The 27,862-nt window shown below is 38.0% G+C and overlaps 1 protein-coding gene across 1 annotated transcript in view; it reads left to right on the forward strand.

The window, feature by feature from the left end:
• The window catches only part of NGLY1 (N-glycanase 1), a 50,059-nt gene that overhangs the window by 17,887 nt on the left and 4,310 nt on the right, over positions 1–27,862 (forward strand). Inside the window, exons 4-10 of the mRNA XM_036761209.1 lie at positions 10,715–10,877; positions 15,485–15,704; positions 19,361–19,482; positions 20,293–20,438; positions 20,774–20,884; positions 24,596–24,760; positions 26,656–26,841. Of these exons, the coding sequence (XP_036617104.1) occupies positions 10,715–10,877; positions 15,485–15,704; positions 19,361–19,482; positions 20,293–20,438; positions 20,774–20,884; positions 24,596–24,760; positions 26,656–26,841 (1,113 nt within the window). The remainder of the gene's footprint in view (positions 1–10,714; positions 10,878–15,484; positions 15,705–19,360; positions 19,483–20,292; positions 20,439–20,773; positions 20,885–24,595; positions 24,761–26,655; positions 26,842–27,862) is intronic.

Here is a 27,862-nt window from a genome sequence, read left to right on the forward strand (position 1 = left end):
CCTAGAATTAGAGGCTAGAAGGCACCCAGAGGTGTCATCTGCTTTGTCCAGTATACTTGTTCACGTGAGGATCCGAGGAGATGATAGAGTCTTCCATGCTAACTCATTCCTTACTGTCAGAAAATTTCTTATTTTCTGGCATAATTCTATCTCTCATCAGTTTAAGCCCATAGTCTCTTGTTCTTTTTTTTTTTTTTAGCAAAAAATAGTTTTTCACTAGTCTCTCTTTAGCAGCCCTTTACACTAGACACTGTTAAGTTATTAAATCTTTTTTTCAGAGTGATTAATTTCAGAATTGCCGACCTTTCCTCCCTTATCAGGGTCACAGAATACATCCATGACTCTTTATTCTGGGAAGGCTCTGAACTACTCCCTGAGAGACAAAAGAACAGACGAATTGGCCGGTGGGTCAGAAGAAGGCTGTCTCTGCCTCAGACTCATTTATCCCTCTATTGTTGTCTAGTGGTTCTTTTTTTTTATTTTTTCATTTAACAAAAATTTATCTTCTTTCCTTCCTTCCTCCCTATTGAGGAAAAAAGAAATACTAAACCTTGTATCAAATACGTGTAGTTGAGCAAAACAAAATTCCCATATTAGCCATGTCCCCAAACCATATACCCCATTTTTCTCCTTGAATCCATCACCTTTTTATGAGAAAGTGAGTAGCGTTTTTCATCATTGGTCCTCTGGCATCTCATGCTTTTTCAGTCTGTTGATAACAGTTCTTAAGTTTTTCAAAGTTGTTTCTCTTTATAATGTTGTTGCCTTATAAATTATTCTGGCCCTGCTTGTTTGATTCTGCATCAGTTCTTAGAAGTCCTCCAGGTTTCTCTGAAACTTCCCTTTCAAGATTTCTTACAGCACGATACAGTCACATGTCTTTAGATATTGTTACCTGTTTTTTCCATCTCCTCTTTACTAGCCGGAAAAAAAAATAGCGCTAGCAATTCCTACTCATGAAAGTTTATTACTTTCCTACCGTTGATGCTGAGGAAGAGAAGGGTGCAAAGGACTGCTTGGCTTTTTAACTTCCTGATTATGACTTTCTACTTCATCTTTCTATATTACTTAATAGTTTACTATAAATAACAATTTCAGAAATTTACATCCCTTTTTTAAAATGAGGGCCTGTTTACCCGGACTGACATTTAATTGTTACTGTTCTGATTTAGAGACTCTTATCTACTGAATTAATTTTCAGATTACCCTCCATTTACTTTTCATTTCAAATATCTTGGAGGTTAGCACTTTGGTACTGGTTTTGGTTCATGCCAACCACAGGGCTCTGTGTACTCAATAAAAAAAAAAAAATAAAAACACCATTATATTGTTAAACCAAATTCTGATTTCAGAAGTAAAAAAATACATCTTCATCTCTCTATATGGCATTCATACACTTTATAGCCAGAATGTTTCTAATCTATCAGCCCCTATTCCTGGGGTACTTATGACAATTCTACTTTTAAAAATGTTAAGCGTTGGAATGGATTGCTTACCTGAACCATGCTTTAGAGATAATTTAGTCCAGAAGCATAATACAACAATAATGGAAGACTTCAGTTAACTAGACATCTTGTGGAACTCTCTGCTTCTTGAGTTACCTTAGTTATAAATTCATTCTATAAAAGCTGCTGGATCCAACCAGGGGAAATTTTATTCTGTATCTAGTTGCACAAACACAGAAAACCTGTCTGCAGGGTGGAAATTATGGGAACCCTCAAGGGAAGTGATCCATTTCTTTTAGAATTTGATAGGAAAACCATCCAGGCATAGTCTGACATGCATCCTAGATTTAGGGAAAACATTTCAAAGGTTCAGAAGATGTTTTCTTTCACAACATGACTATTATGGATATGTTTTGCATGACTACACATGTATAACTCATATTGAATGCTTGCCTTCTCAATGCAGGGTGGGGGGGAGCAGAGCAAGGGAGAAAATTTGGAACTCAAAGTTTTATAAATGAATGTTAAAAATTGTTTTTACATGTAACTGAGGAAAATTAATTTTAAAAAAGAAGAAGAAACATAGGTACCTATGGATTAAGATACTTAATTGGGGTGATCTGATCCCAATCTCTAGAGTAGGGGGGACCTGTGGACCAAGCCCCCTGAACATGGAAAGGGCCCTCACCCCAGTTGCTCCAATCAGATCTTTGGGGGAGGGAAAGCTGAGATGTGAACCCCTGTGGGGGAGCAAGGCCTCAGCCAGTTTTGATCTCGAGAATAGGGATCTGAGACTCTGCACTCGCTTCCTGTAATCTGAGACTCAAGCCACAGGCCAGGAATAGGTCCACAAAATATTTAGTGTTATCTCCCCAAGAATGAGCTAATTGTATTTTTTCATAGATAGATAGATGCACGCATATAGATACACATATTATATATAGACACATACATACATACACACACATACACATACATATATATATCGACTACTGTGTGTCAGGCCCTATGCTATGCACTTCACAATTATCTCTTCTGGTCCTCACAACAGCCATTTGAAGTCAGTTCTATTGTTATCCCTACTTTACAGTTGAGGAAACTGAGGCAAACAGAAGTTAAGCAACATGGCTTGTAAGTGTCTGAGTCTGGATTTGAACTCGGGTCTTCCTGACTCCAGACCCAGTGCTCTATGCACTGTGGAGTTCCCTAGCTACCTTAGATAAGTGAACAGAAATACAGCTGTTACGACGCCAGGAATGCTCAAGACAAACCAGCCCAGAAGAGGAAAGTGACTCCAAAATGTGTACAAACAGAGCCTTCCTCTCTCCAGATCCCCCCTCGCCAATAAAAGGCACAGCCTGCCTACAAGATCAGTTAGAATTCCTAGAGGAAATGGTATGAGTTTGGAAAACAAGTTTGAAATGAGGTCATAAATGAAATACATGATGTGGGAAAGAATTGGAAAAGAAATGAAAGCAATGGAGGAAAAATTTTGGGGGAAAATTAACAGCTTAGCCTAAGAGGTACAAAAGCTTTTTGAAGTAACAGATTCCCTGAAAAGTTGAATGTTCCAAGCAAAAGTCATTGATTCCGTGAGACAACAGGAAATACTCAAAGTCAAAAGATTGAAGAAAACAGCAGAAAATGTCCTATCAGAAACAACCGACCTGGAAGACAGATCAAGGAGAGAGAATTTGAGAATTATTCGGGTATTTCCTGGTCACGTGACCAACAGATGGAGTACCAGAAATTTCTCCAATCCCCATGACCTCTCAAATGTCTCCAGATTAGGAATTATATTCTGGAGAGAAAGCAGTGTCAGCTGTCTCCATCATCGAGGATGCCGAGAACCCCGAAAAGGTAAAAACTTGGCAGATAATCCCTAATCCCTAAAGTGCTTACTTACCACCCACTTCACCACCACCCGCCACACTCCCAGCAATGTTGTATAAACTGTCCTGTTACACCCTTGCAACAAAACTTAAATCTATACCCTGATTCCACCCTCCCTTCCCCCCCCCCGCCCCCCACATACTCAGGCTGTGACAGCAGTGTGGCAGCACTCTGTGCCACCACCAGGCTCAATCAGAAAACTGAGCAGATGGGGATGAGACGTATGTGTGGTTGTGTGACTCTCCACTAAGTATGAGCAAAAGCAATCAGCATCCAGTTGAACCAGTTCTGTCTCTCCTCCACCCTCACCCTGAAGAAGTCACTTGTGGCAAAGACCCAGGCTAGTGAATCATGAGTTGTCCAGCATAGGAGGAGGTGGAGATTCTTTGAGATCCAATCAAAAGCATCCATAGCAATTCCAACTCCAAGACCCATAGTGGTTCAATTTAATGATTCCATTGAAACAGCAAATTTTCTAAGCAACCTGGAGAAAGACCTTCAAATGTAAAGGAAATGAAGTTCTGACTACATGAGTCTACCCTGCATCCACCGGAAACTAAAGTTCAAAAAACCAAAGGAGCCCAAGATGAAGGCATATACTGTAAATCTAAGCCTAACCATAAATGAAGAAAAAGATGGATATTCAATAAAAAGAGACAGAACATTCCTAGAAATAAAACGTACTTGAAGAAATTATTTGCTACTCAAACACACCAGGCAACAGAAAGGTTGGGTAAACAAATCAACCTAGGACAACAGCAACAACAAAAGAGCAACCAATAAGTCATTAAGAAATTTCTTTCTAAATGTAAACAAGGGTGAAAGCAGGAATCAAATAGGAACAGTGGTGAAGAAACATGCCTGAAACATCGTGGACTAAACCTCAAAACACCTCACCTACAAGTGAGTCTTTTTTTTTGGTAGGACTAAATTATAACATAGAAATTTACAAAATGGGAGGGTGTAAAAAAAAAGGGGTAGGGGATGAAGAAGATAGAGGGGAATAGGTGATATATCCTAATTAAGTCAAAGGCTAAGAATGAAGGAGAAAGGGAAGAAGAGAGCCCCTCAGGAAAATGATCAGAGAGGAAAAGGAGGGGATTGACAAAGGAGAAAAGAATGAGCAAAATCTTATTTCAGTGGTGTACCACTGATGGGAGTACCCCTGATGAATACACTTAGGGCAGAATGAAGATATTCTGTATAAGGGAGACGGGGACTTGGAGGAATTGGGTGCTTAGAGAAACCACTCGTCCTGCCTTGGGAGGAGCAGAGTTCCTAGGGGCAGCCAACTTTCAGAAGAGTGGACAGCATGGATCCAGAAAGAGATTTTGAGGCAAATTTGGTGGGGAGGGATGGCTGAAGGAAGGGCAAAGATCAGCAATCAGGGATATAGGAAAATTCCTACCATGGAAGAATGTCTTCTCTCTCACCTGCAGGAATTGATATATCTGAGAGTGAGGCACAAAGAAAAAAGGAGCTGGGGACAAGACCTACAAAATAAAAACAAACTCTTTGGAAGAGGAAACCTTAAATAGGCACCTCCAAAGTCTTAACTCCATGAAGAATACAGAGAATGAAAAAGTGCTTAATAAGTCAAAGGTCTGTGAATCAAAGAATGGCGGTATAGAAGAGCTAAGGAAGAAAAATATTGAAGAGAATGAGGGAAAGAAATCATTTTAGAAAAAGGGATGGAAAATTAAATTGAAAAAAATTAACAAATAAAGCAAGTTGAAGGGGGACAAGAAGGGAAAGTCTAGTTGATTACTTAACCAAGAAGGGAAAAAAAGAGAAGAATTAAATAACTAGGAAAAGCAAGAAATATAAAGGAACAAATAAGCAAAACTCCCAAACTAAGGAAAGGGTAAAGACCCTATGGGTGAGGGGCATAGAGATGGTGTGAGTATAGTTGCTTTAAAATAACTGAAAACATAGTACCACTTTTACAGAGAAGGGGGGAGGAATCCTAATGGGGGGCGGGAAGTTTAGAGACAAATGGAGGAAAATAAAAATTAAATTTAATAACAGTAAATGTAAATGGATTAAACATTTCAATAAAATGAAAAAGAATGATGTATTAAACAAGAAAACAAGATCCCACAATCTGTTGCTTGCAAGAAACACATTAAAAATAAAATAAATAAAGACAGTAAAAATCAAAGACATATACAAAGTAAAAATGAAGGATTGGAAAAAAATTGACCTTGCATCAGGTGAATCCAAAGAAGCAGGAGTTGAAATCATGCTGACAGACAAAGCAAAAACAAACATTTGAAGCCTAAAAGGGATAAACAGGGGAACTACATTATGCTGAAAATAACCATAGACAACAAGCCAACGTCAATATTAAACTTATATGCTCCAAATGCCCTAGTATCTAAATGAATAAACAAAGCATTAACTGCATTACAAGAAGATAATAGACAGTAACACAATAGTGACAGATATTAATGCCCTTTTCTCAGTTTTGAATAAGTCTAACAGAAAGATAAACAAAAGGGAAAAGATAAAACAGAACAGACATAGAATTGCTGTAGAAACTAGAGCTTAAAGATTTATGGCATCTTCTTAATGGGACTGTTAAAGAACATAGATAATTCTCAAAATCACTTGGAACTTGAATAAAAATTGGCCATGTATTAAGTTAGCACAGAGGTATTGCAAACATTTAAAAAGACAAATAGTAAATGCATCTTTTTGGACCATAATGCAATAAAAATGATAATCACTTTAGGGACCACAAACAAAAAACAGACACTTAAATGGAGACTTTAACAATGAAAACCTAAATAAGGAGTTGCTCAAAGAACAAATCGTGGAAAAAAATAATAATGATGGAACAACACATCAAAATTTCTGGGATGCTGCTAAAGCAAATATCCCTACAAACATACATTAACAAAAATTAACTGAATGTGCACATTAAAAAATAAAACAATAAACCTAAACTGAAAACAGAAGAGGAGATATTTAAAAATTAAAGAAGAAATGGATAAACCGGAAACCAAAAAAATCGATAAACCTTTAGCAAATCTGATTAAAAAGAAGGCAGAAAACATGGTGAAATCAAAACAAAACCAGAAAAAATAAAAAACAGAGTCAGAACCTATTACGCACAAGTTACATGTTAACAAAACTGAGAACACAAATGAAATAAATACTGTTAAAATATAAAACACCCAAACTAAAAGGCCAATTAGAGATCTTAAATACACACACACACACACACACACACACACACACACACACACACACACACACACACACACACACACACACACACACACACACAGTAAAGAACTGCCAAAGGAAAAAAAAACTCCTGTTCCTGTTGGATTCACTGGAGAAATCTGTCAAATTTTAAAGCACAAGTCGTGTCCATCCTACAGGAAATTATTCACACCTTACCAGAATCCTTTTTATGAGACAAATCAAGAAGTATCTAAAATATAGTACGGGAGAACTGTAGATCAATATCATTAATAAATATTGGTCCAAACATTTTAAATAAAATTTCTTCAAACAGACTACAACAATTTATCCAAGAAATCATTCATTATGACCAGCAAAGCAAGGACGTTAGGAAAATAACTAACATAATGAATATAAAAAAAACAAAACCATACTATTATCTCAGGAGATGAAGAAAAGGCCTTTGATAAATTGCAACACTGGCTTATGCCAAAATCCCTACAAATATAGTCATAGAGCGTTCTTTTTTTAAAATTTCATAAAAAGCATCTAAAATCAGAAATGAGCATCATATGCAGTGGGGGTACACTAGGAAGGGAGAAAACAACCATTTATTAAGTGCCCATCATATTCCAGGCACTATGCTAACTAAGCATTTTACAAATATCTTATTTTGATCTCACAACCATCCTGAGAGGTAGGTCCTATTATCTCCATTTTGCAGTTGAGGGGTTAAGTGACTTGCCCAGGGTCACACAACTAATAAGTCTTAGGTAAGATTTGAATTTAAGCCTTCCAGGTTCCAGTCTCTGTGCACTCTATGGTCCCACCTAGCTGCCTTTTCCAGTAAATAAGGGAGTAAAGCAAGGATACTCATTCTTAGACATAGTTCTGGTGTTAGACATAGTTCTGGAGATGCTGGCAACAGCAATAAGATAGGAAAAATAAGTTAGAGATGCAAAGGTATGTAAAGAAGATATAAAATCATCCCTATTTGTCAATAATATAATGATAAACTTGGAAAATTCATGACTAATGAACAGTTAATGGTCTTGTGAAAATTTAGGCTACAACAAAAACCCTTCAAAATCAGCAGCATTTCTATGTGATAATAAAAATCCCAAGAGGCAGTGTAAGGGAAATTCCCCTCCAAATGACTTCAAAATGCACAAAGTATCAGGAGATTGACTGACCTACCCGTGGACACAGAAGATTTGTGTAGAATCAAGTACAAAGTGCTCCTTAAAGCCAGAAGGAACATATTAAATTGCTGCAGGAGCATTTGGTGCTCGTGATTGGCCCCTGACATTCCTGCCAGAGTTAATTTACACTTTTAATGCTGTACCAATCAAAGGGGGATGCTTTATAGAACTGGATAAAATAATAAAAAAATTCATTTGGAAAAATAAAAGATCAGAATATCTAGGGAAATGATGAAGAGAGGAGGAATGGATGGAGAATAGCACTTCCAGAATTCAAATTATATTATAAAACAGCAGTCATCACAACCATCTGGTGCTAGTTAAAAATAGCGAGGTCAGTCAGTGGAACACACTAGACGAAGAAGAATCGGAAATAGTGGAACTCGGTGTCCAACAAATCTAAAAACACAAGTTAATTGGGAAAGAATTCCTCATTTGACCCAAAACTGCTGGGAAACCTAGAAAGCAGTCTGGCAGAAATTAGGCTTAGACCAACAGCTTACACCATCTTCTCAAATAGGTTCTAAGTGGAAATGCGATCTTAATATTAAAGATCCTGCTATTCAGAAAAAATTAGAAAAGAAGCAGAATGTATCCTTCTCCCAGTTATGAATAACAGATGTCTTCTGACCCAAAGCAGGAGCAGAGGCAGGAATGGGCCTGGAATGAGCCTTCCTCTTCCTGCTTCCTTCCTTTGACTTTGAGCAAGGCTTGAGTGTCACCTTCCCGATCCTGCCCACTGCTAATGCCTCCTCCCCTAAAGCTACCTCATACTTACGGTTACAAGTTCATATTTGTGTGTGTGTGTGTGTGTGTGTGTGTGTGTGTGTGTGTGTATTTATGTCTCCTCTGATAGAATGTAAGCTTTTGTAGGTCAGGGAGTATTTCTTTTTGCCTCTGTGTCCCCTGTGCTTAGCATAGCCTAGTACCCAGGAGATGCTTAATCAGTGCTTCCAGATTGACTGATTCTTGTGCTCCAAAAAAGAAAAGAACCAACCCTTCTAAACAAGGGGTTGTAAAACGAACTGGGAGTAATCGAGTATTGCCCAGATTGTGCCATTGTTTAAAATTTTGACTTTACGTATTTTATTATGTCTGTATTTTTTGTGGTCTTCTACATAAATAGCCTATGTAAGATGCACAGTGGGATAATTTTTGTACAAGAATCTTCCGGTTATTTCCTTCACTTGTCTACCTTCCTGCAGTAATCTGCTACTTGGAATTCCTGGCCCTCTATTCAGAATTCAGTCTTTAGTTTCCTGTTGACCTTTCTGCTCATATATTCAATAGAGCCCATGCACCTACTGGTCGAGGCTTTCAGATCATTTCCATTAGGACGAACTGTCAGTGACTCAGAGCTTGAGAAGACGAGGGGGATTCTATCCCCAGGCTTGTTACTACTTCTGGGGTGAAAAAGATGGTGTTAAAGCATGGTTGACTTAAGAAAGGCAGGCGCGAGCACACACACACACACACACACACACACACACACACACATAATTAGGGAACAGCTGGTCTAAATTTATACTGTGGCTGGGCAAGTGTTAGTTTCAGAACATGTGTGAATTTTTATGTGTTTTTCTTAGCAACCAGAGTGGTGTATGAGTTACTGCCATGTGTGGAGATTTTTTTTTCTTTAAAAGAAGTAATCACTATTCTAGAGCTCTTGGTGTTAGAAGAGTCATAAAAATAGTTCAGCCCAGTTTGAGTTTCTGTGATAAAAATCAGATTCCTTTTGTGCTAGACTCTATGTTCATGCATCTGTGTTCACATAAGAAGAATTGTTATGTGAGAAAGTGTGATTTACATCTCTCTGCCTTCTTGTTCCCTTGTTCCCAAAGGTAATTTAGAAGATGCTAATCGACAAAAAGTAGCATTTAAATTTATCCAAATAAGTAAAAACTCTTCTTTTTGAAATAACAAGCAAAACCTAGTGCTGCAGGGACGAGAGCCACGTTGAACAGTTTGGCCGAGGGCTACCAGGGCTCAAGCTAGAGAGAGAGAGAGGTCTGTATCTTCTTGGTGACAAAAGGCACTTGTGGGTGCAGCTTCTGTTACATGGAGGCCAATTTCATCCCACTGACTTGACAGCCTGTGCCAGATGTGTGCTTTTCTCCCGATGAGCCTTAAATATGTCTCCATGTTCCTTGTAGGAATGCGGAGTTGGCCTCCGCTTAATGAGAAAAGAAGACACCTCCTAGATCTCTAACATTACGTTTCCCATCCTCTGGCATTGTCTTTCTGCTGCAAGCATCTCTGACTACTCCAGACAATTAACTCCTGCTTCTTGTAGCTGTTGCCTTAGTACATGGTTACCAAAGCGGCTGTAATAGCCATGTAATCAGCAGTTTATTTTTATGTCTGCACTTATCTGAGCTGTGCCAATGCATGCATAAAGAAATAAACCTTGTTATTTAAATGCTATTAAAATCACAAGCAGTGAAGTAGTTTGCAAATTGAAAAAGACAAAATTGAAAATGAAAGCACTTTTGGAAAACTCTCCTCCCCCATTCCATAAATGAGAGTTTGAGTGGAAAATTACCGCAAAAGGAACCACCATAAAAACTCATTTTAATATGAAAAAACAGCCTTGAACAATGCACTGAAAGCCTTTGTTCTGTTCTCCTGTAAATACTGATAAATGTTTGAATTTGGTGTCTTAAATCCGTTGAATCTATGATTAGTTATAATAGAGCTGTGTCACACACATGAATCAGGTCAACTGCTGATTCATCAGGTCTCCAGAATCATCATAAATATATAAAACATGGTTGTTAGCTTGTACCTGTGGTGTAGGCCTACAGCATGTAACACCAGGTTATGATAAGGTGGCCCCATTGGGTTGAACATTACTCTTTGGAATGAGCCCATTCATCGTCTTTAAATAGAACAGATTTTATTTTGTAGATCTTAGGAAATAACTTTTAAATTATTTAGATAAAAGCTAAGATCAAGAGGTTTTGTTTTGTTTTTCCTCCACAGGCTTCTGATTCAGCCATCCTAAAAATGCTTCAGACCAAATTTGAGGATGTGCTGATTTACGAAAACCCTTCTCTTCAGAAGAAAGCTTTGACTTGTATTCCAGTCCAAGAATTGCGAGGAAGAGCTCAAGAAAAGTTCGAAAGAGCTAAAAAACTGGATCAAGGTAGTACTTTGACTCTCATTCATTATATTCATGGGTATGGGTATCAAAGTAAAAATATTAGACGGCTTATGAAGAGTTAACATAGTGCGTTCTGCGCACCGTCTAAACCCTCTCAAATTGTTTATGTATTTTAAAAGGTCAATAGTAATATAAACAGCTCTGTTTGTATACATACAGACGTAGTACCTATGTAAGTCAAGTCAGTGGTCAAAGTTAATCATCCTTTCTGAGTCGATATGTTAACAACTTAACGATCTGTTTAATATACGGCTACTGTTTACAGCTCTGGGAGTAGATCAGAAATTACTTTGAGCCGTAAGTAAAATTATCATAGTTACATTCTTTAAACTCCAGAGGCTAATATGTGTGTGTATATATAAATAAATAAATCATTAGGTTGAGAATAGAAGCATCAGCCCCAATGCCTGGCACATTGTTCTTTCCCAAGTAATTTATGTTTTAGGGTTTATTGTGTGTTGTAGGGTTGCATTGTATGTATTGTATTGGGTTGTTGAGTTCAGTTAATTAGGATTCTTCTTTGTCCAACTATGCCACTGGCCTTTTTTTAAGCTGTACCAGGTAATTTTGATGGTTATTACTTTATAGTATCATACTTTTTTTTTACTTTTTCTCTGGGTATTATAGATTTTTTTTTTTATTCTTCCAAACAAAATTTTCATTACCTCTGTAAAGTATTCCTTTGATGGTTTTATTGATATGGCACTAAATCTGTAAATTAATTTAAACAATATTGTCATTGACCCAGTCACAAGTATTGAATATTCTTCCATTTCTTTATCCTGTTCTTTATCTCTTTAAGGAGCATTTTGTAACTGCATATAGACATCATGTGTTCAGTATTCTTTGGTAGATTGACTTCTATATAGTTTATACATTTGTAATCACTTCAAATGTGATTTTCCTTTTCTATTATTCTTCCATGTTTAGTTATAACTGTGTTAGAAATGTCATTGATTTTTTGTGGGTTTATTTTGCATCCAGTATTTTAGTGAAGCTGTTAATCATTTCAATTGCTTTGCTAATTCTGTAGGATTTTCTAAGTTAAACCATCATGTCATCAGCAAATAGGGTTTTGTCTCCCCTTTTCCTGTGCTTCTGGTTTCTTTCATTTGTCTTACTGCTGTTGCCTGCATCTATAGAATTATATCAAATAACAGAGAAAAGAGAATCTTTGCTTTGTTCCTGTATTTATTGGGAAAATTTCTAGTGTTTCCTGCTAGATTTAGGTTTTATATACTTTTCATCACATTTTTAAATGTCCCTCTAAGCTCATGCTTTGAAATTTTTTTTTTAGTTTAATTGAGTATTGTATTTTATCAAAAGAATCATGTGGTATTAGATGTTTTGTTTTTATCATGACTTATTATGTTCATTGTTTTCCTAATGCATTCTTGCATCTATGGACAAATAATTGTAGTGTTCATGGCAGAATATGATTTTATTTTTTGATTGGCATTAATTAATGGTCTGTTGTTTTATTGTTCCCTGGTTTAGGTGTTAGTACTATATTTGTCTAATAAAAGGAGTTTGGTAGAGTGTTTTCATTCCCAATTTTTAAGAATAATTTGTGTAGACATTACTTACTCTTTTAAAATCTTGGAGTTTCATTTTTCAGGTAGTTTCTCTACATCTTTTTTGATTTCCTTTCTTGATCCTAGGTTATTTGAATTCTCGGTTTTGCTAGCATGTAACTGTAGCAATTTCTGATAATTTTTTTATTCTCTGTTGTGATCTTATCTACCTGATTTTCCTCATTTTATCCACATTGACTAATTTTTAGTTTTTTAAAGAATCAACTTTTAATTTTGTCAGTTTTAGAATCTGCCAATTTACTTGTCTGATTTTCAGGATTTCCTCTTTTTGGATTTTTAAAAAAAAATTTGTTGGACTTCTTGTTTTTCAGTGCATAGTTAATTTATTAGCACTTCCTTTTTATTTTACTGAAATATGTTCTTACGGATATAATTTTTCTGAGGATTATGTTAACTGAACACCAGAAAATTTTAGTGTTTTGTCTCATTGTTGTCTTCTTCAGATTTATAAATTATTTCTTTTGTTTGTTTTTTGGCCTATTCTTTGGGCAGGAGGTTATTATTAAGTCTCTATTTAGGTCTGCGTCTTTTGAATGTGCTCTGTGTATTGATTACTACTTTTATTGTGTTATCTGTAAAGGATATTTAGTATTTGTTTTTTACATCTGTAATTTCTGTATTCCTTAGTGCATGGTTTGTTTTTATAAACATTGTGGCGCTGAGAAATGTGTATCTTTTTTAATGTTCCATTCAGAAAACATAATAGGCTTTTCAGTTCTAAATTCTCCAATGGTTCAATTCTTTGTTTTCCCTTTTGCTTGTCTTTCTGTTACATTCATCCAGCTCTAAGAGAAGAACGTTCAAGTCACCTGCTATTATTATGTTACTATCTTAGCTAATTTTGCCTTCATCCTAACATCTGGTGTGTGCATGTTTAGCGTTGATATTAATGTTAGTTCATTATCTGTGAATTGTCCTTTAAGGTTATGAGGGAAAAGTTTGTTTCATTCTTTGAATTTGCATCCCCATTACCTAGCCCAGTTCCTGGTCCATAGTAGGCACTCAATCAATGCTTAATGACTGATTGTTTAACTATTGGTGTTACATATTTTTATTTTTACTTTGTCTGATAAATAACATGATTGCAACCCTGCTTTTTTGGAGTCCCCTTGATGTGTAGTGAATTTTGTTCCAATTTCCCATTTTGGTTCTGCACGGGCCTTTGTTTTCAGGTGTGTTTTTTAATACAGATGATTGTGGGGTTCTGTTGAATGAAAACAGATTGAATCACACTGTAACCACTGCTATTTAACTCCCCTTCACCCCAGGGTGGACCTCAGTTCCCTTCATGACTTACAGATCTGGTAGAGAGGGCATGGGCTGACTGTCTCTCTGTGTTTGGGCCATAGCAGGGAGGAGAAGGGCCCAGAATGGAAGGTGGGCTCACACCTGCTTGACAGCCAATCTGTCTCCATTCAGCTCCTGGTTTAGTTTACCTCTGGTATTACTCTGCACTCTAGGTGGTCACGAACTCAGGAGAGACATCTCTTACTCTTGTGCCTTCCCACAAGTTAGTGCCGTAAGAATGAGAAATGGCGTTCTCATCTCCTTCCTGCTGAGAATTTGTGATCTGGGCCCAGGCCTTGAAGACAGCTGTGGTCCTTTGCTACTTTGACCACTCCCACTACTTCAGTCATTCATTTGTTTCATTTGTGTCCGACTCTCCATGACCCCTTTTGGCACAGGAAACTGGAGTGGTTTGTCATTTCTTTCTCCAGCTCATTTTACAGATGAGGAAACTGAGGCAAACAAGGTTAAGCGACTTGCCCAAGGTCACATAGTAAGTGTCTGAGGCCGGATTTGAACTCATGAAGATGAGTCTTTCTGACTCCAGGCCTGCGTGCTATCCACTGTGATGCCACCTAACTGCCCATTATACACATTAATATGTAAGCTTTATGTATACAATACGTATGCATGTATATGTCTATAGGCATATGTGTGTGTGTATCTATGTATATGTATAGATGTACACACATGCATACATATACATGCATGTATATGCATATAGAGAGGTTCATGAACTTGGTTTTTAAAAAAAATATTTGATAACTACTAAAATATAATTGGATTTCTTTGTAATCCCATGCATTTAAAAGCATTCTGGAAAAGTATCCATTGGCTTCACCATACTTCCAAAGGGGCCCATGGTCCCCCCGGAAGGATAACATACAAGCAGGTAATGTGTCATATTTATACATATCACAATAGTCGTTATGCTTTCACATGCACGTGTCTCCACACAAATATGTCGAATAAACCATGCTGTTCAAGGGCTGTTAAAACTCATAAGCATGAATTCGTTTTCAGAGGCAACACTGCAAACAAAATCACTTTGGGATCCTTACTTCTCTCCATTCCCACCTCCGTGGTTAAGGTGATTCTTAGAATAGAGAGTTACCTCAGTAGAATATCATACACCATATTAGTGCATTTTAAGTTAAAAGAGTGACTGTTTCTCAGAGTGCAAAGTAATCGGAAGGTGCAGGTAATGGCAGCTATATTCACTACTTCTGTTGTTGGATTATTCTGCTGGCTTTTTACAGTCGTAATATAAACAGGCAGCTTTTAGAAAAAATAGCGCAATGTGGTCAGGAGATGGATTTGAATCCTGCCTCTGACATTTACTAGCTGTCTAACCATGGGGACGTCCCTTCACTGGTCTGAATCTCTGTTTCTTTGTGTTTAAAATGGAAATTATAAAAGCTGTAATATCCACCTCACAATATGTTTGGAGGATCAAGTGGGATAATGTCTGTAAATACCGATACGAATTGCTTTGCTCGGTTTAAAGTTCTATAAAATGTCAGATGCTGCTGATTTTACTGTTATTCGGGCCTCTGCTTTAGACCAAATTATGCACAACACTTGGCACCGTGTCTGGCACATAGTAGGTAGGCACTTAATACGTGCGGATTGGTTGATTGTAGATGTTGCAGAAGTTGCCACTTTTGGTAGCCTTCTTAATACATTAGTTCGGTTTTAACTTTTCAGGTGCTAATACAAATGAAGAGGATTTTCTTCTACTGGAGCTGTTGCAGTGGTTTAAAGAGAAATTTTTTCGGTGGGTGGATCACCTTCCGTGCAGTAAGTGTGGCGGCGAGACCATAAATAGAGGAAAGGTCCCTCCTGACGATGATGAGCAGAGGTGGGGAGCGAGCCGAGTAGAAGAGCACTTCTGTAGCTCCTGCCACGTCAGTAATCGATTCCCCAGGTATGGACACACCGGGTGACTGAGAGCACCTTTCTATCTTTAGCCTTAAAGATTGTTTGTAGGTTAATTTTCCTTAGCTGGATTCTGTTTTTTCCCCATTGATTGTATGTAATTACAAAATCAGAGCTGTGTTCCATCTGAAAATAATATTATCTCTAGAGGTACTAGTATAATATTTATTTCAGTAATCCTTTTAGAATGAAATATGTAAAGGAAAAACAATAGCTTTCTGATAACATGAACAATGCTCAAAACTGTTGCACTTAAAGTTGTGAAATTTTAATTTAAATAATAATATAATATAAAAATACTAAAGAATACCATTGTTGATAGTTTAAAACTGGGAGTGGGTTCAGGCACTTCTGCCTCACTTGTATTTTCTCCTTTAAAGACATCAGTTTGCATTGTTAATTTAGCTACTGTCTCACCAAACTGATTTGTTACTGCTAAATTTACATCTAAGGACATGTATTGGGTCTGCCTTTTTTTCTTTGCTTTCTTCACACTAATTGCTTTTTTCCTAGACATGTTTGCCTGGTAATACTTACAGAATTTGTTATAGTATTCTTCTAGGACAAGCTGCCTCCCCTACCTAGTTAATGTTTAAAATTCCCAAGGTTTTAGCATTAGTCATTCAGAGTCAGCTGGGACCTGGAGTTGTCTGACAACCGTCTCTTGTTCAGTAATCAGCACAGGTGAGTAGGGGGTGCCCCTGTGGGCTGTTCAATGCCCAGTCTAGGAGCTTGCTACTTTCAAAGATGCCTTGGGACTGGTCAGCATGTCATCAGAAATGACAGAAGGCTCATCAGTGTCAGCCAGTGGCCAGAGGCTCGTCCTCATCTATATTAGAAGATCCAGGCATTTTACTTGACAGAAGCAGTAAGGACAGGATGGTATCATGGGACTCCCCAAGCCAGGAGTTTCTCTTAAGAGAGATGCATACTTAAGGCCAAGAGGTATGTCCTGAGTTGTTGCTCTAAGCTGTTGAAGAGCTGGCTGTGACTTTGACGTTGAGACTCTGACTTTCACTACCAGCCCCCTTAGATCGTTATTAGAAGCAAACAGGTTTTCTATATGGAAATTCTTTAAATGTTAAAAAGGTTTTATTGGTGAAGTTATATTACTCTTATAACAACACACTCTTGTTCATCCCCTACCATGTATAGAAAAAGCCAGAGGCTGTTAGACCCTTCACAGCCTTTGACTGAAAAGGGCTTAGTCTCAGAAGGAAGAGACAGGGATGCAGGGAAATACATGATTCAGATAGAGTCCGTGCATTCATTACAAAACAAGGCATCTTGTTGTGGAAAGGTGGGGATATGGGTGGGTTGTGGAGGAGGGGGTATTTAAGTGGGAAGAGTGCATGGAAGGCGTGAGGACGCCAGGTGTGTGCAAGGGGAACAGCATTGTCCTGTTTGGGTTGACTGTTGAATACATGGAAATGGTAGAAAAGTCTGGAAGGAGAGAGTGGAACTGCATCATGGAGGACCTTGACCGCTGGGCCGAGGAGTTTGAACTTTATCTGGAAAGTAATAGAAGTCCCTTAAGCAAAAGAGCGTGTATTATAATCAGATTTATTACTTGGTGAAGTAAAAAGTGAATGAGCTGGAACTGTACCACTTGGTAATAATAATTGTCAATATTTTTAAGGAATAATTGATCCTGGAATGGCAGCATTTTTAAATGTTCACGTTGCTTCTTTGTTGGGCACATGAAAACGTAAAACTTTAACAGTTTTAGGATAATCCTAAACTTGGGAAGAATACACACACAGACACAGACACACACACACAGACACAGACACAGACACACACACACAAATATATGTATATGTATACATGTGTGTGTCGAGAGAGAGAGAGAGAGAGAGAGAGAGAGAGAGAGAGTGTGTGTGTGTGTGTGTGTGTGTGTGTGTGTGTGCATATATAAAAGACAATGTAGAGTACGATAAATAATCAAGGCAGTTCTTGCCAGTTCAGAAGGTACACCTTTGAAAGGCAAGAAAAAAGAACTTGATTACAAAAAAATGTTTCATTCAATAACTTGTGAAGAAGCAGCTCCCTTTTCATCTATGGGAGGGTTTAATTTTTCATTCATTAAAAAGAGCCACAGCCCTGCTGCCCCAGCTCAGGGAGGAGCAGTGCTGACCCCAGGAGAAGCTGCTCAGGGTGCTTTGGAGAAATCTGGGAAGCCATCCAGGGCACCAGAGCACTAGATTTGTTTTTTCTGTCTTTAAATTTTCTGTATTATTATTATTATTATGAACCTGACAAAATATCAGCAAATTGTATACAGAGAACCAGAGAGATGGACTTCATACAAAACTGAATCTCCACTATGAATAGCTGTATGTGCAGATTTAACATGGTTGTTCCTAAGCTGTCTGTCTTGTTTGTTCTAATTCCTTTTTTTTAATTACTTTTATTTCTTTTGTTAAATATTTCCCAATCACATGTAAAAAAATTTCTAATGATCATTTAAAAAAATTTTGAGTTCTGAATTCTCTCCTTCCCTTCTCCCACTCCCTTCTCCTTGAGAAGGCAAACAACTTGATATCTATTACAGACAGTTCTCACTTTAATTAAGTGGACTGTACCATGGTCATTTTTCTGCAAAGTGAATTTGCCTGTGGACAGGGAGAAGGAAGGCTGGAAGGTAGTTAGAAGGGGACCACACGCTCCTGGAGGGAGGGGGGTGGCACATGGATCAAGGACATATGGGAACTAGAGACAGAGAAGCATGAGCAGGAGGAAGAATACTGGGGTAGGAGGGTCTGGGGCCAGCCACATGGGGGCCTGGCAGGAACCAAGAGGAAGAAAATGCAGGGAGGTCGGACACGGGCACAGACAGGTGGGGGTTGGGGAGAGATATGTAGTTCCAGAGTGGGGATGAAGAGAAGACAGACACATAGCTGGGGCAGAGTGGGGCAGAGGTCTCAAGCCAAGCCCCCAAACCAGCAGCAGTGGCTCTTCATGTCTGTTGTTGTGCTTTCACTTGGAGGGGTTTTTTTAGGTTGTTTTTTGGTTTTTTGTTCTGGTTGGAGGGTAGGAAGCCATGATGCTGAGGGTCAATAAAGCTTCTAAAAAACCTCCTATGTGGGAAAAATCTATCTTTAATAGAAGACTTTCAAACATTCTTGACAAAAAGAACAGAACTGAGTAGACACTGTCTTACACACACACACAACCTCCTCTGAGAGTTCAAAAATATGTTATAATATTTATTATAAATTATATATAAATTCATAATTTATATAAATGTGTAAATTATAAATTTATCATAAATATATTAAACTCTTCAAGGATCCATAGGCAAAATCATGCTGTTAGAATATGATCCAGTGAGACCACTATTACATCTATACCCTAAAGAGATCCAAGAAAGAAGACTCATGTACAAAAATATTTATAGCAGTACTCTTTGTAGGAAGAAAGAACTAGGATTCAAGTGATTGCCCATAGACTATGGAGTGGGTGATCAAATTGTGGTATCTACGTAACAGAATATCATTGCACCATAAGAAATGACAAAAGGGACAGATTCAGGGCATATCTGTTTTGTTTTTTATATTACAGACATTTCCAAATTACTCCTATCCCTAGATTAGAAAATCTGATAAAAGAGAGTGCCAATAAAAGTTTGGTTTGTTTTTTCAGGTATAATGATCCTGAGAAGCTCTTGGAGACCAGACGTGGGCGATGTGGTGAATGGGCAAACTGCTTCACACTGTGCTGCAGAGCTTTGGGGTTCGAGGCACGCTATGTCTGGGATTCAACTGGTAATCACGTCCTCTGGAGACTCTTCTGTCCGATTTAACCGGCCTTTAATGTTTTCACATAAAAATCTCATTTATGGTTTGAAGTTTATGACAGTGTGTGTAGGCAATGAAACAAAATTTACTTGATTTACAATGCGTTATTCTCTACCCACCAGTAGGACGTTTGCTTTTTTGAATCAGGTATACTCTTCACACAGACGATCCCAAGCCAATTGGTGTCAGGAAGGATAGGCGAGTAGAGGCAGGCTCACCTCCATAACTCCCGCTCCTCCCAGGACATTATAGCTAAAGCTCGGACTTATTTCAGATGAAAAGAAATACTAATAACTTTTTCATGCTTTAATATTTAGCAAAAGGAGTGTTTTCAAAAAAACGCATGTTGCCTAAAACTAGTTTGTTTTGGAAATGTCTTGCTTACTTGTATGTGCATCCCCAGCACTTAGCACCATATGTCTTATGCAGCCATCCAGCTACCTACCTGTCTATCTCTGTTGCAGCTTAGTGATTTTTTTATTCATCTTAAATTTGAGCGTATGGTTAATGAGTTATTATTACAAAGAATATTCAAATATTCCAGTGAAACAGAAAAAAATTAAGGAATGAATTTCCCTTAACACATTTCACACAAAATCCTATCTCTTAAAAGTGAATATATGTGTGTGTAATATACCTACATTACATTATACATAACATATGTATATACACATGGGTGAATATAGCTACACACACATGTCCATATGTAATTTATATGTATAAAGATAGATATTTTTAAATGGCTACAGATTTTTGTCTCCTCTATTCCTTGTGCAGACCATGTTTGGACAGAAGTATATTCTCTATCTCAGCAGCGGTGGCTGCACTGTGATGCTTGTGAAAATGTTTGTGATAAACCCCTCCTTTATGAAGTAGGATGGGGGAAGAAGCTCTCCTATATCCTAGCATTCTCCAAGGATGAGGTAGGGGAAAATTTTTTTTTTCCTACTTAAGACATATAAAAATTAAGGTATTTTAATTACTTCACAAATTAAGCGATTTACTAAATCAGGGGTCCAAAAAAAAATGAAATTTTTTTGTGCCAAGTTCTGACAATTTGTTTCATTTCCCAATCCCTCTTAGAAATATACTGGGTATAATTTGAAAATTAAAATCTTTGCATTATTTTTCAACGTTCAAAGAGAATAATTTTGAAAAGCTTGCTAAATATTAGCTTGTTGTATACGCTGCTTATTCAGAACCTAAATCTTGATGGTCATAAGCATGATAAATGCAAACATCCTCTCTTTTGTTTGAGATTGTTGATGTCACTTGGAGATATTCCTGTAAACATAAAGAAGTGGTCGCTAGGAGAACTCAGATTAAAGAAGAATTACTTAGAGAAACAATTAATGGCCTTAATAAGCAGGTATGTAATTGCCTACTATTTCTATAAAAACAAAGACATTTCTATAAAGACAAATCTGTGTAAAGAGATTTGAACTGAAAACAAAGTCATTTTCTTTTAACCATGGCTATAAAATGGAAGGATTGCTTTGCAAGAAAATGTATATTTTTCTGTTTGTACTTTTAACTTTTCCACATGGTGGAAAATGGAATCCTTTTAAACAGGACATTTGGTACTTTAAACTCCTTTGCTTTGTCTCTTGTAGTGAAAAAGAATGACATTCAGATTGTTTCATTGAGGTGTTACTCTCTTACCTCATTTGGGGGGGAGGTCCTCAAAGGCTGTGACTCTGAGCTTCATCCCCAAGCCGGGTGAGGGGCCATTGCTTGGGGATTGGCCTAACTGGCAGGAGGTTCATCAAGGGGTTAGCCACAGGGCAAGGGAAACTTCAACCACGGCTCTTAAAGAACAGTGATCTGTCTCCACAGGGGGAAGAGCCATGTTGACAAAAGTTTGAAGCCCAATTCAAATACTACATATTTGAGTCTTGTTTAATGTGAACTCTTATAAGATGCAGCTCATCTGAGTACATTGCAGTACAGTTTTTGGTATTGAGGGGCTCCTTAGGATTGGTTGGTTGTTGTGTTTTGTGAAAGAGGACCAGAAGGACACCACTATGTTGGAGTCACAGTACAGTGTGTTCAGCAGTGGCTGATCAGACCAGCACGAGCTCAGGAGGCTCTACCACAGGTCGGGCACAAATGGTCCACATGAACATCTGGAGTGGAGATGGCTCTCACTTTGTACATCTCGCCTTTCTTTTGAGCTGCTGCAATTCTGCTTTGCTTATAGAGCACAAAAACTTCTTTGACATGGGCACTTCATGCTGAGTGGCCCTTTGTCTCAAAACTTATTCAGAACTTCAAGGAGACCTTGAGAATGTCCTTGTCCCACTTCTGACCTCCATGTGAGTGCCTGCCTTGTGTGAGTTCTCCATAAAATAGTCTTTTAGGCAAATGTACATTTAGCATTCAGACAGCGTGGCCAGCCCATTGGAGTTGCACTCTCTATAGTAGAGTTTGAATGCTTGGCATGTCAAATTGAGAAAGGACCTCAGTGTCTGGTGCCTTGTCTTGCCGGGTGATGATCTTCAGAGTCTTCCTAAGAATTCAAATGGAAGCGATTCAGTTTCCTGGCATTGCACTGGCAGACTGTCCAGGTTTTACAACAGTGAGGTTAGCACAGCAGCAATAGAGACCTTCAGTTTGGTAGGCTCCTTAGAATTAACCTTTTAAACAAAGGAAGAAAAGGGAGCAGAAATGGAGAGATGTTGAATATTGGTTATTGGACTTAATATTTTCCCTCTTATCTGTGGCATTCCCATCTTCACCTTATGAATGGCATGAGGGATTTTAAGGTAGGAGGTGTGAACAACAAAGGGGATCCAGAAGCATGACAGGTATTATGGGATAGTATTTTCTCATTGGCATTTATTTGGCAGCATTTGTCACTGCTAACGTTCATCAGTGAATAGATTGTCATTGACTTCTCACAACTTTCTGAATTAAGTATTACTTGACAGGTATTGTAATCCCCATTTTACAGATGGGTAAACTGATGCTCAAGCTGAGTGCCTTCCTAAGTAGCCTGAGAGCTACATAGCTAAGAACTGCCCGTGACAACATTGGCATCCATGTCTGTAGACTTTCCAGAGCACCAAAATGTTACCTCTCGATGGTATCGCACCAGAACTGTGCTGCATTTGCAGACACTGCAGAAATATGTGTTCACTCGCATTTCAGCCTCCTCCGTGGAAATGAGGGAAGAAATAGAGATGTGATCTCTGCCTGCAAGGGTCTTAGAAGGAGGCAAGGCTAACCCATGAAACAATGACATAACCATGTAAGACCATGTATTATGAAGTGCTAAATTGTGTTGTAGAGCCTGGAGGGTTTGGAGAAGGAAGAGAGGAGTATGGAAATAGGCAATTCTCTATGGAGTGGAGGTGTGATAAGGGGCAGTCCTGGATCATGAGTACAAACTATATAAATATGAGAGAGCACATGCTAAGAGCCGTTCCTATATTCTGTCATTAAAAAGGACTGACACCCTTTGCCTATGTCCAGAATGCCCATCGGAAGTCACATCAGTTTTGTGTGTTTGGATCTAAGACTCCTGAAGGATATTTCAAATTTGGTCTCTTACACACTGTAAGACGTAGCTACTGTATCTGGTACCTCCTCACCGAAGGCCTACTCTAATGCCTTGTGGCACTGAGGTGATGTCTGGCTCTCTAAAGCTGTGCTCACAGGGCTGTAGGCTTGGGCAGGACAGGAAGAATGTAGGACCAGAACCCCCCTGCCATCTGCCACTGGCTAAGCACAGAGAAGCCCATCTCTAGTTTGGCTACAGGGTTATGAAGTTTGGGGCCACAACTTTGGAAGACTGTTGATGCTTAGCATCTGGCAGCAGAGTCCCCACACTCATGAAGACACACATATTCTTCAAATACCAAAGTGAATGGGTAATAAGCAACTCCAAATTCTCTATTCTCTGTGAGAATTCTTTATCAGCTTTTGCCTCTCTGAAGTTCATCCTATTTCAGGCATGGTTTCCAGTTTGTCTGAACATCACCAAACATTCTCATGGGATTTTATTCAGAGCCTTAATTGGACTGCTACTGGGAGGAAATAGCCCTTTTTGAATTGTTCTCCCATTTGGTCAGAAGTTCTAAGAAGTCATTTCATGTGCCCTTGCAATCTTTCATATAACCTGAGAAAGGGAAGTTTAATGTAGCTCCCTTCGTGTGTGTGTGCGCGCGCGCGCGCACGTGTGTGTGGTTTAGAGCCTTTACCCATCTTATATTCTGTATAAATCTCACTTTTTCACTTGACAGAATTTCTTCTGCATTTTTATCACCAAATAGACCAGCCACATCTTGCAGTATGTAATAGAACAAATTTGCAATATCCTTCAGGAGTCCTAGCTCCAGAAGCAAGAAATTGATGGGTCTTAGAAGTGTGCCTTTGGAAATTAGGCAAACGGTGTCAGTCATGTTTTATTTATAGAGTATAGAAATGACTTCAGTGTATGTTCAAAAATAGATTGCAAAAGAAAATCAGAAAGTAGAATTTGAGTAAAGTAGTATATTAAAATGTAAGAGCAACATTTGGTTGAAAAAGTAAGTTCAGAATGCTTTCTTTGAGGAAATATAAGCTAATGATCTATAATAATATAATATAATCTATAATAATAAACTAAGTTAATTTAAATGAACAGAGTAGAATGTAGAATTATCTCCGGGTTAGACTTGTTATACTTTGAAATTGTTTAGCATTATCATATGTTGCAGAGATGAAAATGACAGATTAAGGGACTCCTAGGGTGTTGAGAATCATTTAACTGAGTTATAGGGCATTTGATTTTGCTGTCTCTCTTTAAGAAAAAAATAATCTTGAAATTGAAGCAAATGTTTCTACTATCATTTTTTCCCTTATCCTCTCCAGTTTCTTAGTCTTAATTTCAGATTTTAATAAGTTTTTTTTTCTTAGACACAACTCTCTTAACACTCCAGGTTGCAGAGAAACCAACCTGCAACTCTTCTGGGAGTTCCTTAGACCACTGAAATTACAGCCTGTGTTGCTGTCCTTAATCTTACTTAGATTCTGGCTTCAAATAGACCATAATCCGAAAGAGTGTCAGATTTTTTGGTTTTCTTTTCTTTTCTCACAGAGGCAGCTCTCCTTCTCAGAGAGCCGAAGAAGGGAGCTCCTGCACAGGATAATTGTGGAGCTTGTGGAATTCATCTCTCCCAAAACTCCTAAGCCTGGAGAGCTTGGTGGCCGCATCTCGGGTTCAGTGGCTTGGAGAGTAGCCCGAGGCGAAATGGGTTCTGAGGTATTTAATTCATTCACAAGGAGGAATTTCTCTTTCTTTCCTCCCACTATCAATTCACATTAGAAAGTAACAGTTGAAAGGAACATAAAAATTTGGAGGGAATCAGTAGTTAATTGCTTTGGAGGAAGGATGAAGAGAAATAATAGTTGATGACAATTATACTATGGAAATCCTAAGAATTCTTAAAAATAAGGGTTGGAAACTATTGCATCCTTGTTAAAAGATTTCTGATATTGTGCTTCTGATATGCTTATTTGTGCCTAACCTTTGTTCATGTTCAGGCTGCTTAGGTCATCATAGAGAACTCATTAAGCTGCAGGTAGTTGTGAAGATAGAAAGAAGTACAATTCTGTCATGCTTCCCTTTCCCCTGAATTGTTCTTCTTTGAATACCTGATTTTACAGCCATTCATATACATTGAAAACTATGTATTACAGTTGGTAAGGAGAGAAACTTATTTTATTGATCAATATTCCATTTAAACCCATCTTGTACTTCCTTAGATTCCACAAATACAAACCCCACCATACTCTGCTTTTGGGACAAGAAGAGAACACTCAGATAACAAAGTGATATATTGATAACCTAAAAATTGACCTTTATACAAGATACTTTATAATGGGATTGTAATATCCTTGTTTATAAACTATATGAAAATTTCGTGAGATAAAATGGGAGAAGTTAATTTGTTGGTGACAGTGAATCTCTCCCAATGATTTCAAGCCTATCCCTTTGATTAGAAATTACTTTTGATGATAAAATTGTTGATGTAGCAAGGAAGTTATTTTAAGCTATCCTTTGGTTAATATTCTGATGCTAGGTAATTTACTATGTGAATAATATATTTGTCCACTCCAGGAAATAATTGTGATTTAATTCAAATTAACAAGTATTTGAACATTTGCTGTGTTCAAGGTACCTTGCTAGATATTGTAAAAGATAGAAAAATATGTAAGATATGGCCTCTGACTTCAGAGAATTTGTGATCTGGTTTATAGAAAGCAGGGGTGTGGTGGGGAGAGGTAGGTCTACAAAAAATATGGAAACGTACACTTTTAAAAACTATAATGTTATTTTCCCCATCAATGTCAATCTATCCTCCTAATTTTTCAAAAATTTGTCATTGCTGGTTCTCTACAACATGACTAAAGGGGTGGGTCATTTAAATTACACTTTGCACAGTTTTTGCTATAATAGAGATGTCTCCATTTTTAGTTTAGTCTTAGAATTATAAGACAAAATTCAACCAGTAACTCAAATCATTAATTGCTATCCAAGTTATAATCTGAATAGACTTAATTTAATGTGTGTCTTACGTTCGGTTAGAAATATGGAAATTATTTAGTTGACCATATCTTTTTCTTCTAAAGTCCTTAGGTTTCTAATCATGATACAGTAGTTGATTGAAGTAGGTTAAGCATCCACCATTATTAGTCTTTATTTTCAGTGAAGTCAACAGAAGAAAGGAAGCCTTGTGATCATCATGAGAAAGGAGGAAACTTTGGTTATATATAACAGGAGCTAATAAAATTTCTAGAGAGTCAATATTTTAATTGCTTTAATGTCTAGAATAAAAACATCATAGTTGTTCCAAATTGCTCTGTTCATTGAGATGAGATAGGAATTAGACTTGTGATTTCATTAGTCCAGGGAACTCCTGGGTGAAGAAACTTCCTCTTAATAAAATGGATGCTTACTGTGAACTTCAATAAAGCTATTTAAGCTTTAATAGCTTCAAACTACACTAAGACTTTTGGAATACCCTGTATTACTCTAATAATAAGACAATATTTTTAGGAAGTCTGTCATTTAGGGGCCTTGTGATGTACATGCCCAGACCTCTCTATCTGCTTCTAATATATTGGGGGAAAATAATTCTGCTTTCTTTTGTTAAGAGAAAAGAAACCGTGTTCATACCATCTGAAGATGAGAAAATGGCTAAACTTCTCCACCTCACTTATGATCCAGTGGATGATTGTTACGTCCGAGTTTTGAGTAGTAATGAAAAAATTTCCGGATGGGAAAATGGTGTTTGGAAAATGGAATCTATATTCAGAAAAGTTGAGACAGACTGGAAAATGGTAATTGTATGCGTGGCACAGCCTGTCTTGAGGACTCTCATTGGTGCTCTCTGTTAGCGGGTTGCTTATGTCGATATTTTAGTGAATCTGTGATCGCATTGATGAAGGAATACTTTCCATCTTTGCAATGCCCCCATCTACGGAGATACCTCCCCCAAATGGAAGCTTGGGTCTTTTCACATTTCCTGGGTCCCAGGGTGGGTATGCATCTATTACTCTTCATTTGCTACATGACTGGCCAACCCCCCTTTCCACCCTTGCCAAGTGTCTGTCGTCATTGGTCTCTGCTAATGCCCACCCTGCATCTCTCTGTTGTCATTGGGTTTACCCCCAATTTTGGTTCTTTTTATTCTGGATTAACTCTTTAAATAAAACTGAGACATCTTGGCCTCACTTTACGTTTTATTAGGCTCCTCTATGTAAAATGAAAAGTGTGTGTGTGTGTGTGTGTGTGTGTGTGTGTGTGTGTGTGTGTGTGTGTATTTTCTCACTAATGTTATTTTAAAGGCCACTTTCCAATAGGGTAGAAATCTCCCTGCAACCAGATAGCACTTCTAACTGCTTATTTCAAGGACTGTTTCAGCATCTCCTGCCCTGCCCCCCCCCCACACACACATATAACTCCAGTACCCCCAGGACCAAATATGTCCTTTACAACCAGGACTCTTCTGAGCTGTAAGTCTTCTCCCCGTTGGCTCCCCTGGATGTCATCTGTGAACAGACAGTAGTGGCCTCCACACAGTGCTCCATCCCTCAAGTGTGCTTTTTCAGTGTCTGTCCCCATACCTGGAATGTTCTTCCTCATCACTTCCAGTGCCTAGACTTCCTTGGATTCCTTCAGCCCTAGGCTCATCCCCTCTTCCATAGGAGGCCTTTCCTGATCAGTCAGCACTGATTAAGTCCTCCTGTGATTACTCACCATTCACACTGGATGTGTCTTGTCCCTCATTAGAATTCAAGGGGAGAGGATTCTATTTTTCCTCTCTTTATAGTTGTAGCTCTTAGCTCGATGCCTGGCACA

This window comes from Trichosurus vulpecula, chromosome 5 (genome assembly GCF_011100635.1).
Source record: "Trichosurus vulpecula isolate mTriVul1 chromosome 5, mTriVul1.pri, whole genome shotgun sequence".
In the NCBI taxonomy this organism is placed as follows: Eukaryota; Metazoa; Chordata; class Mammalia; order Diprotodontia; family Phalangeridae; genus Trichosurus; species Trichosurus vulpecula.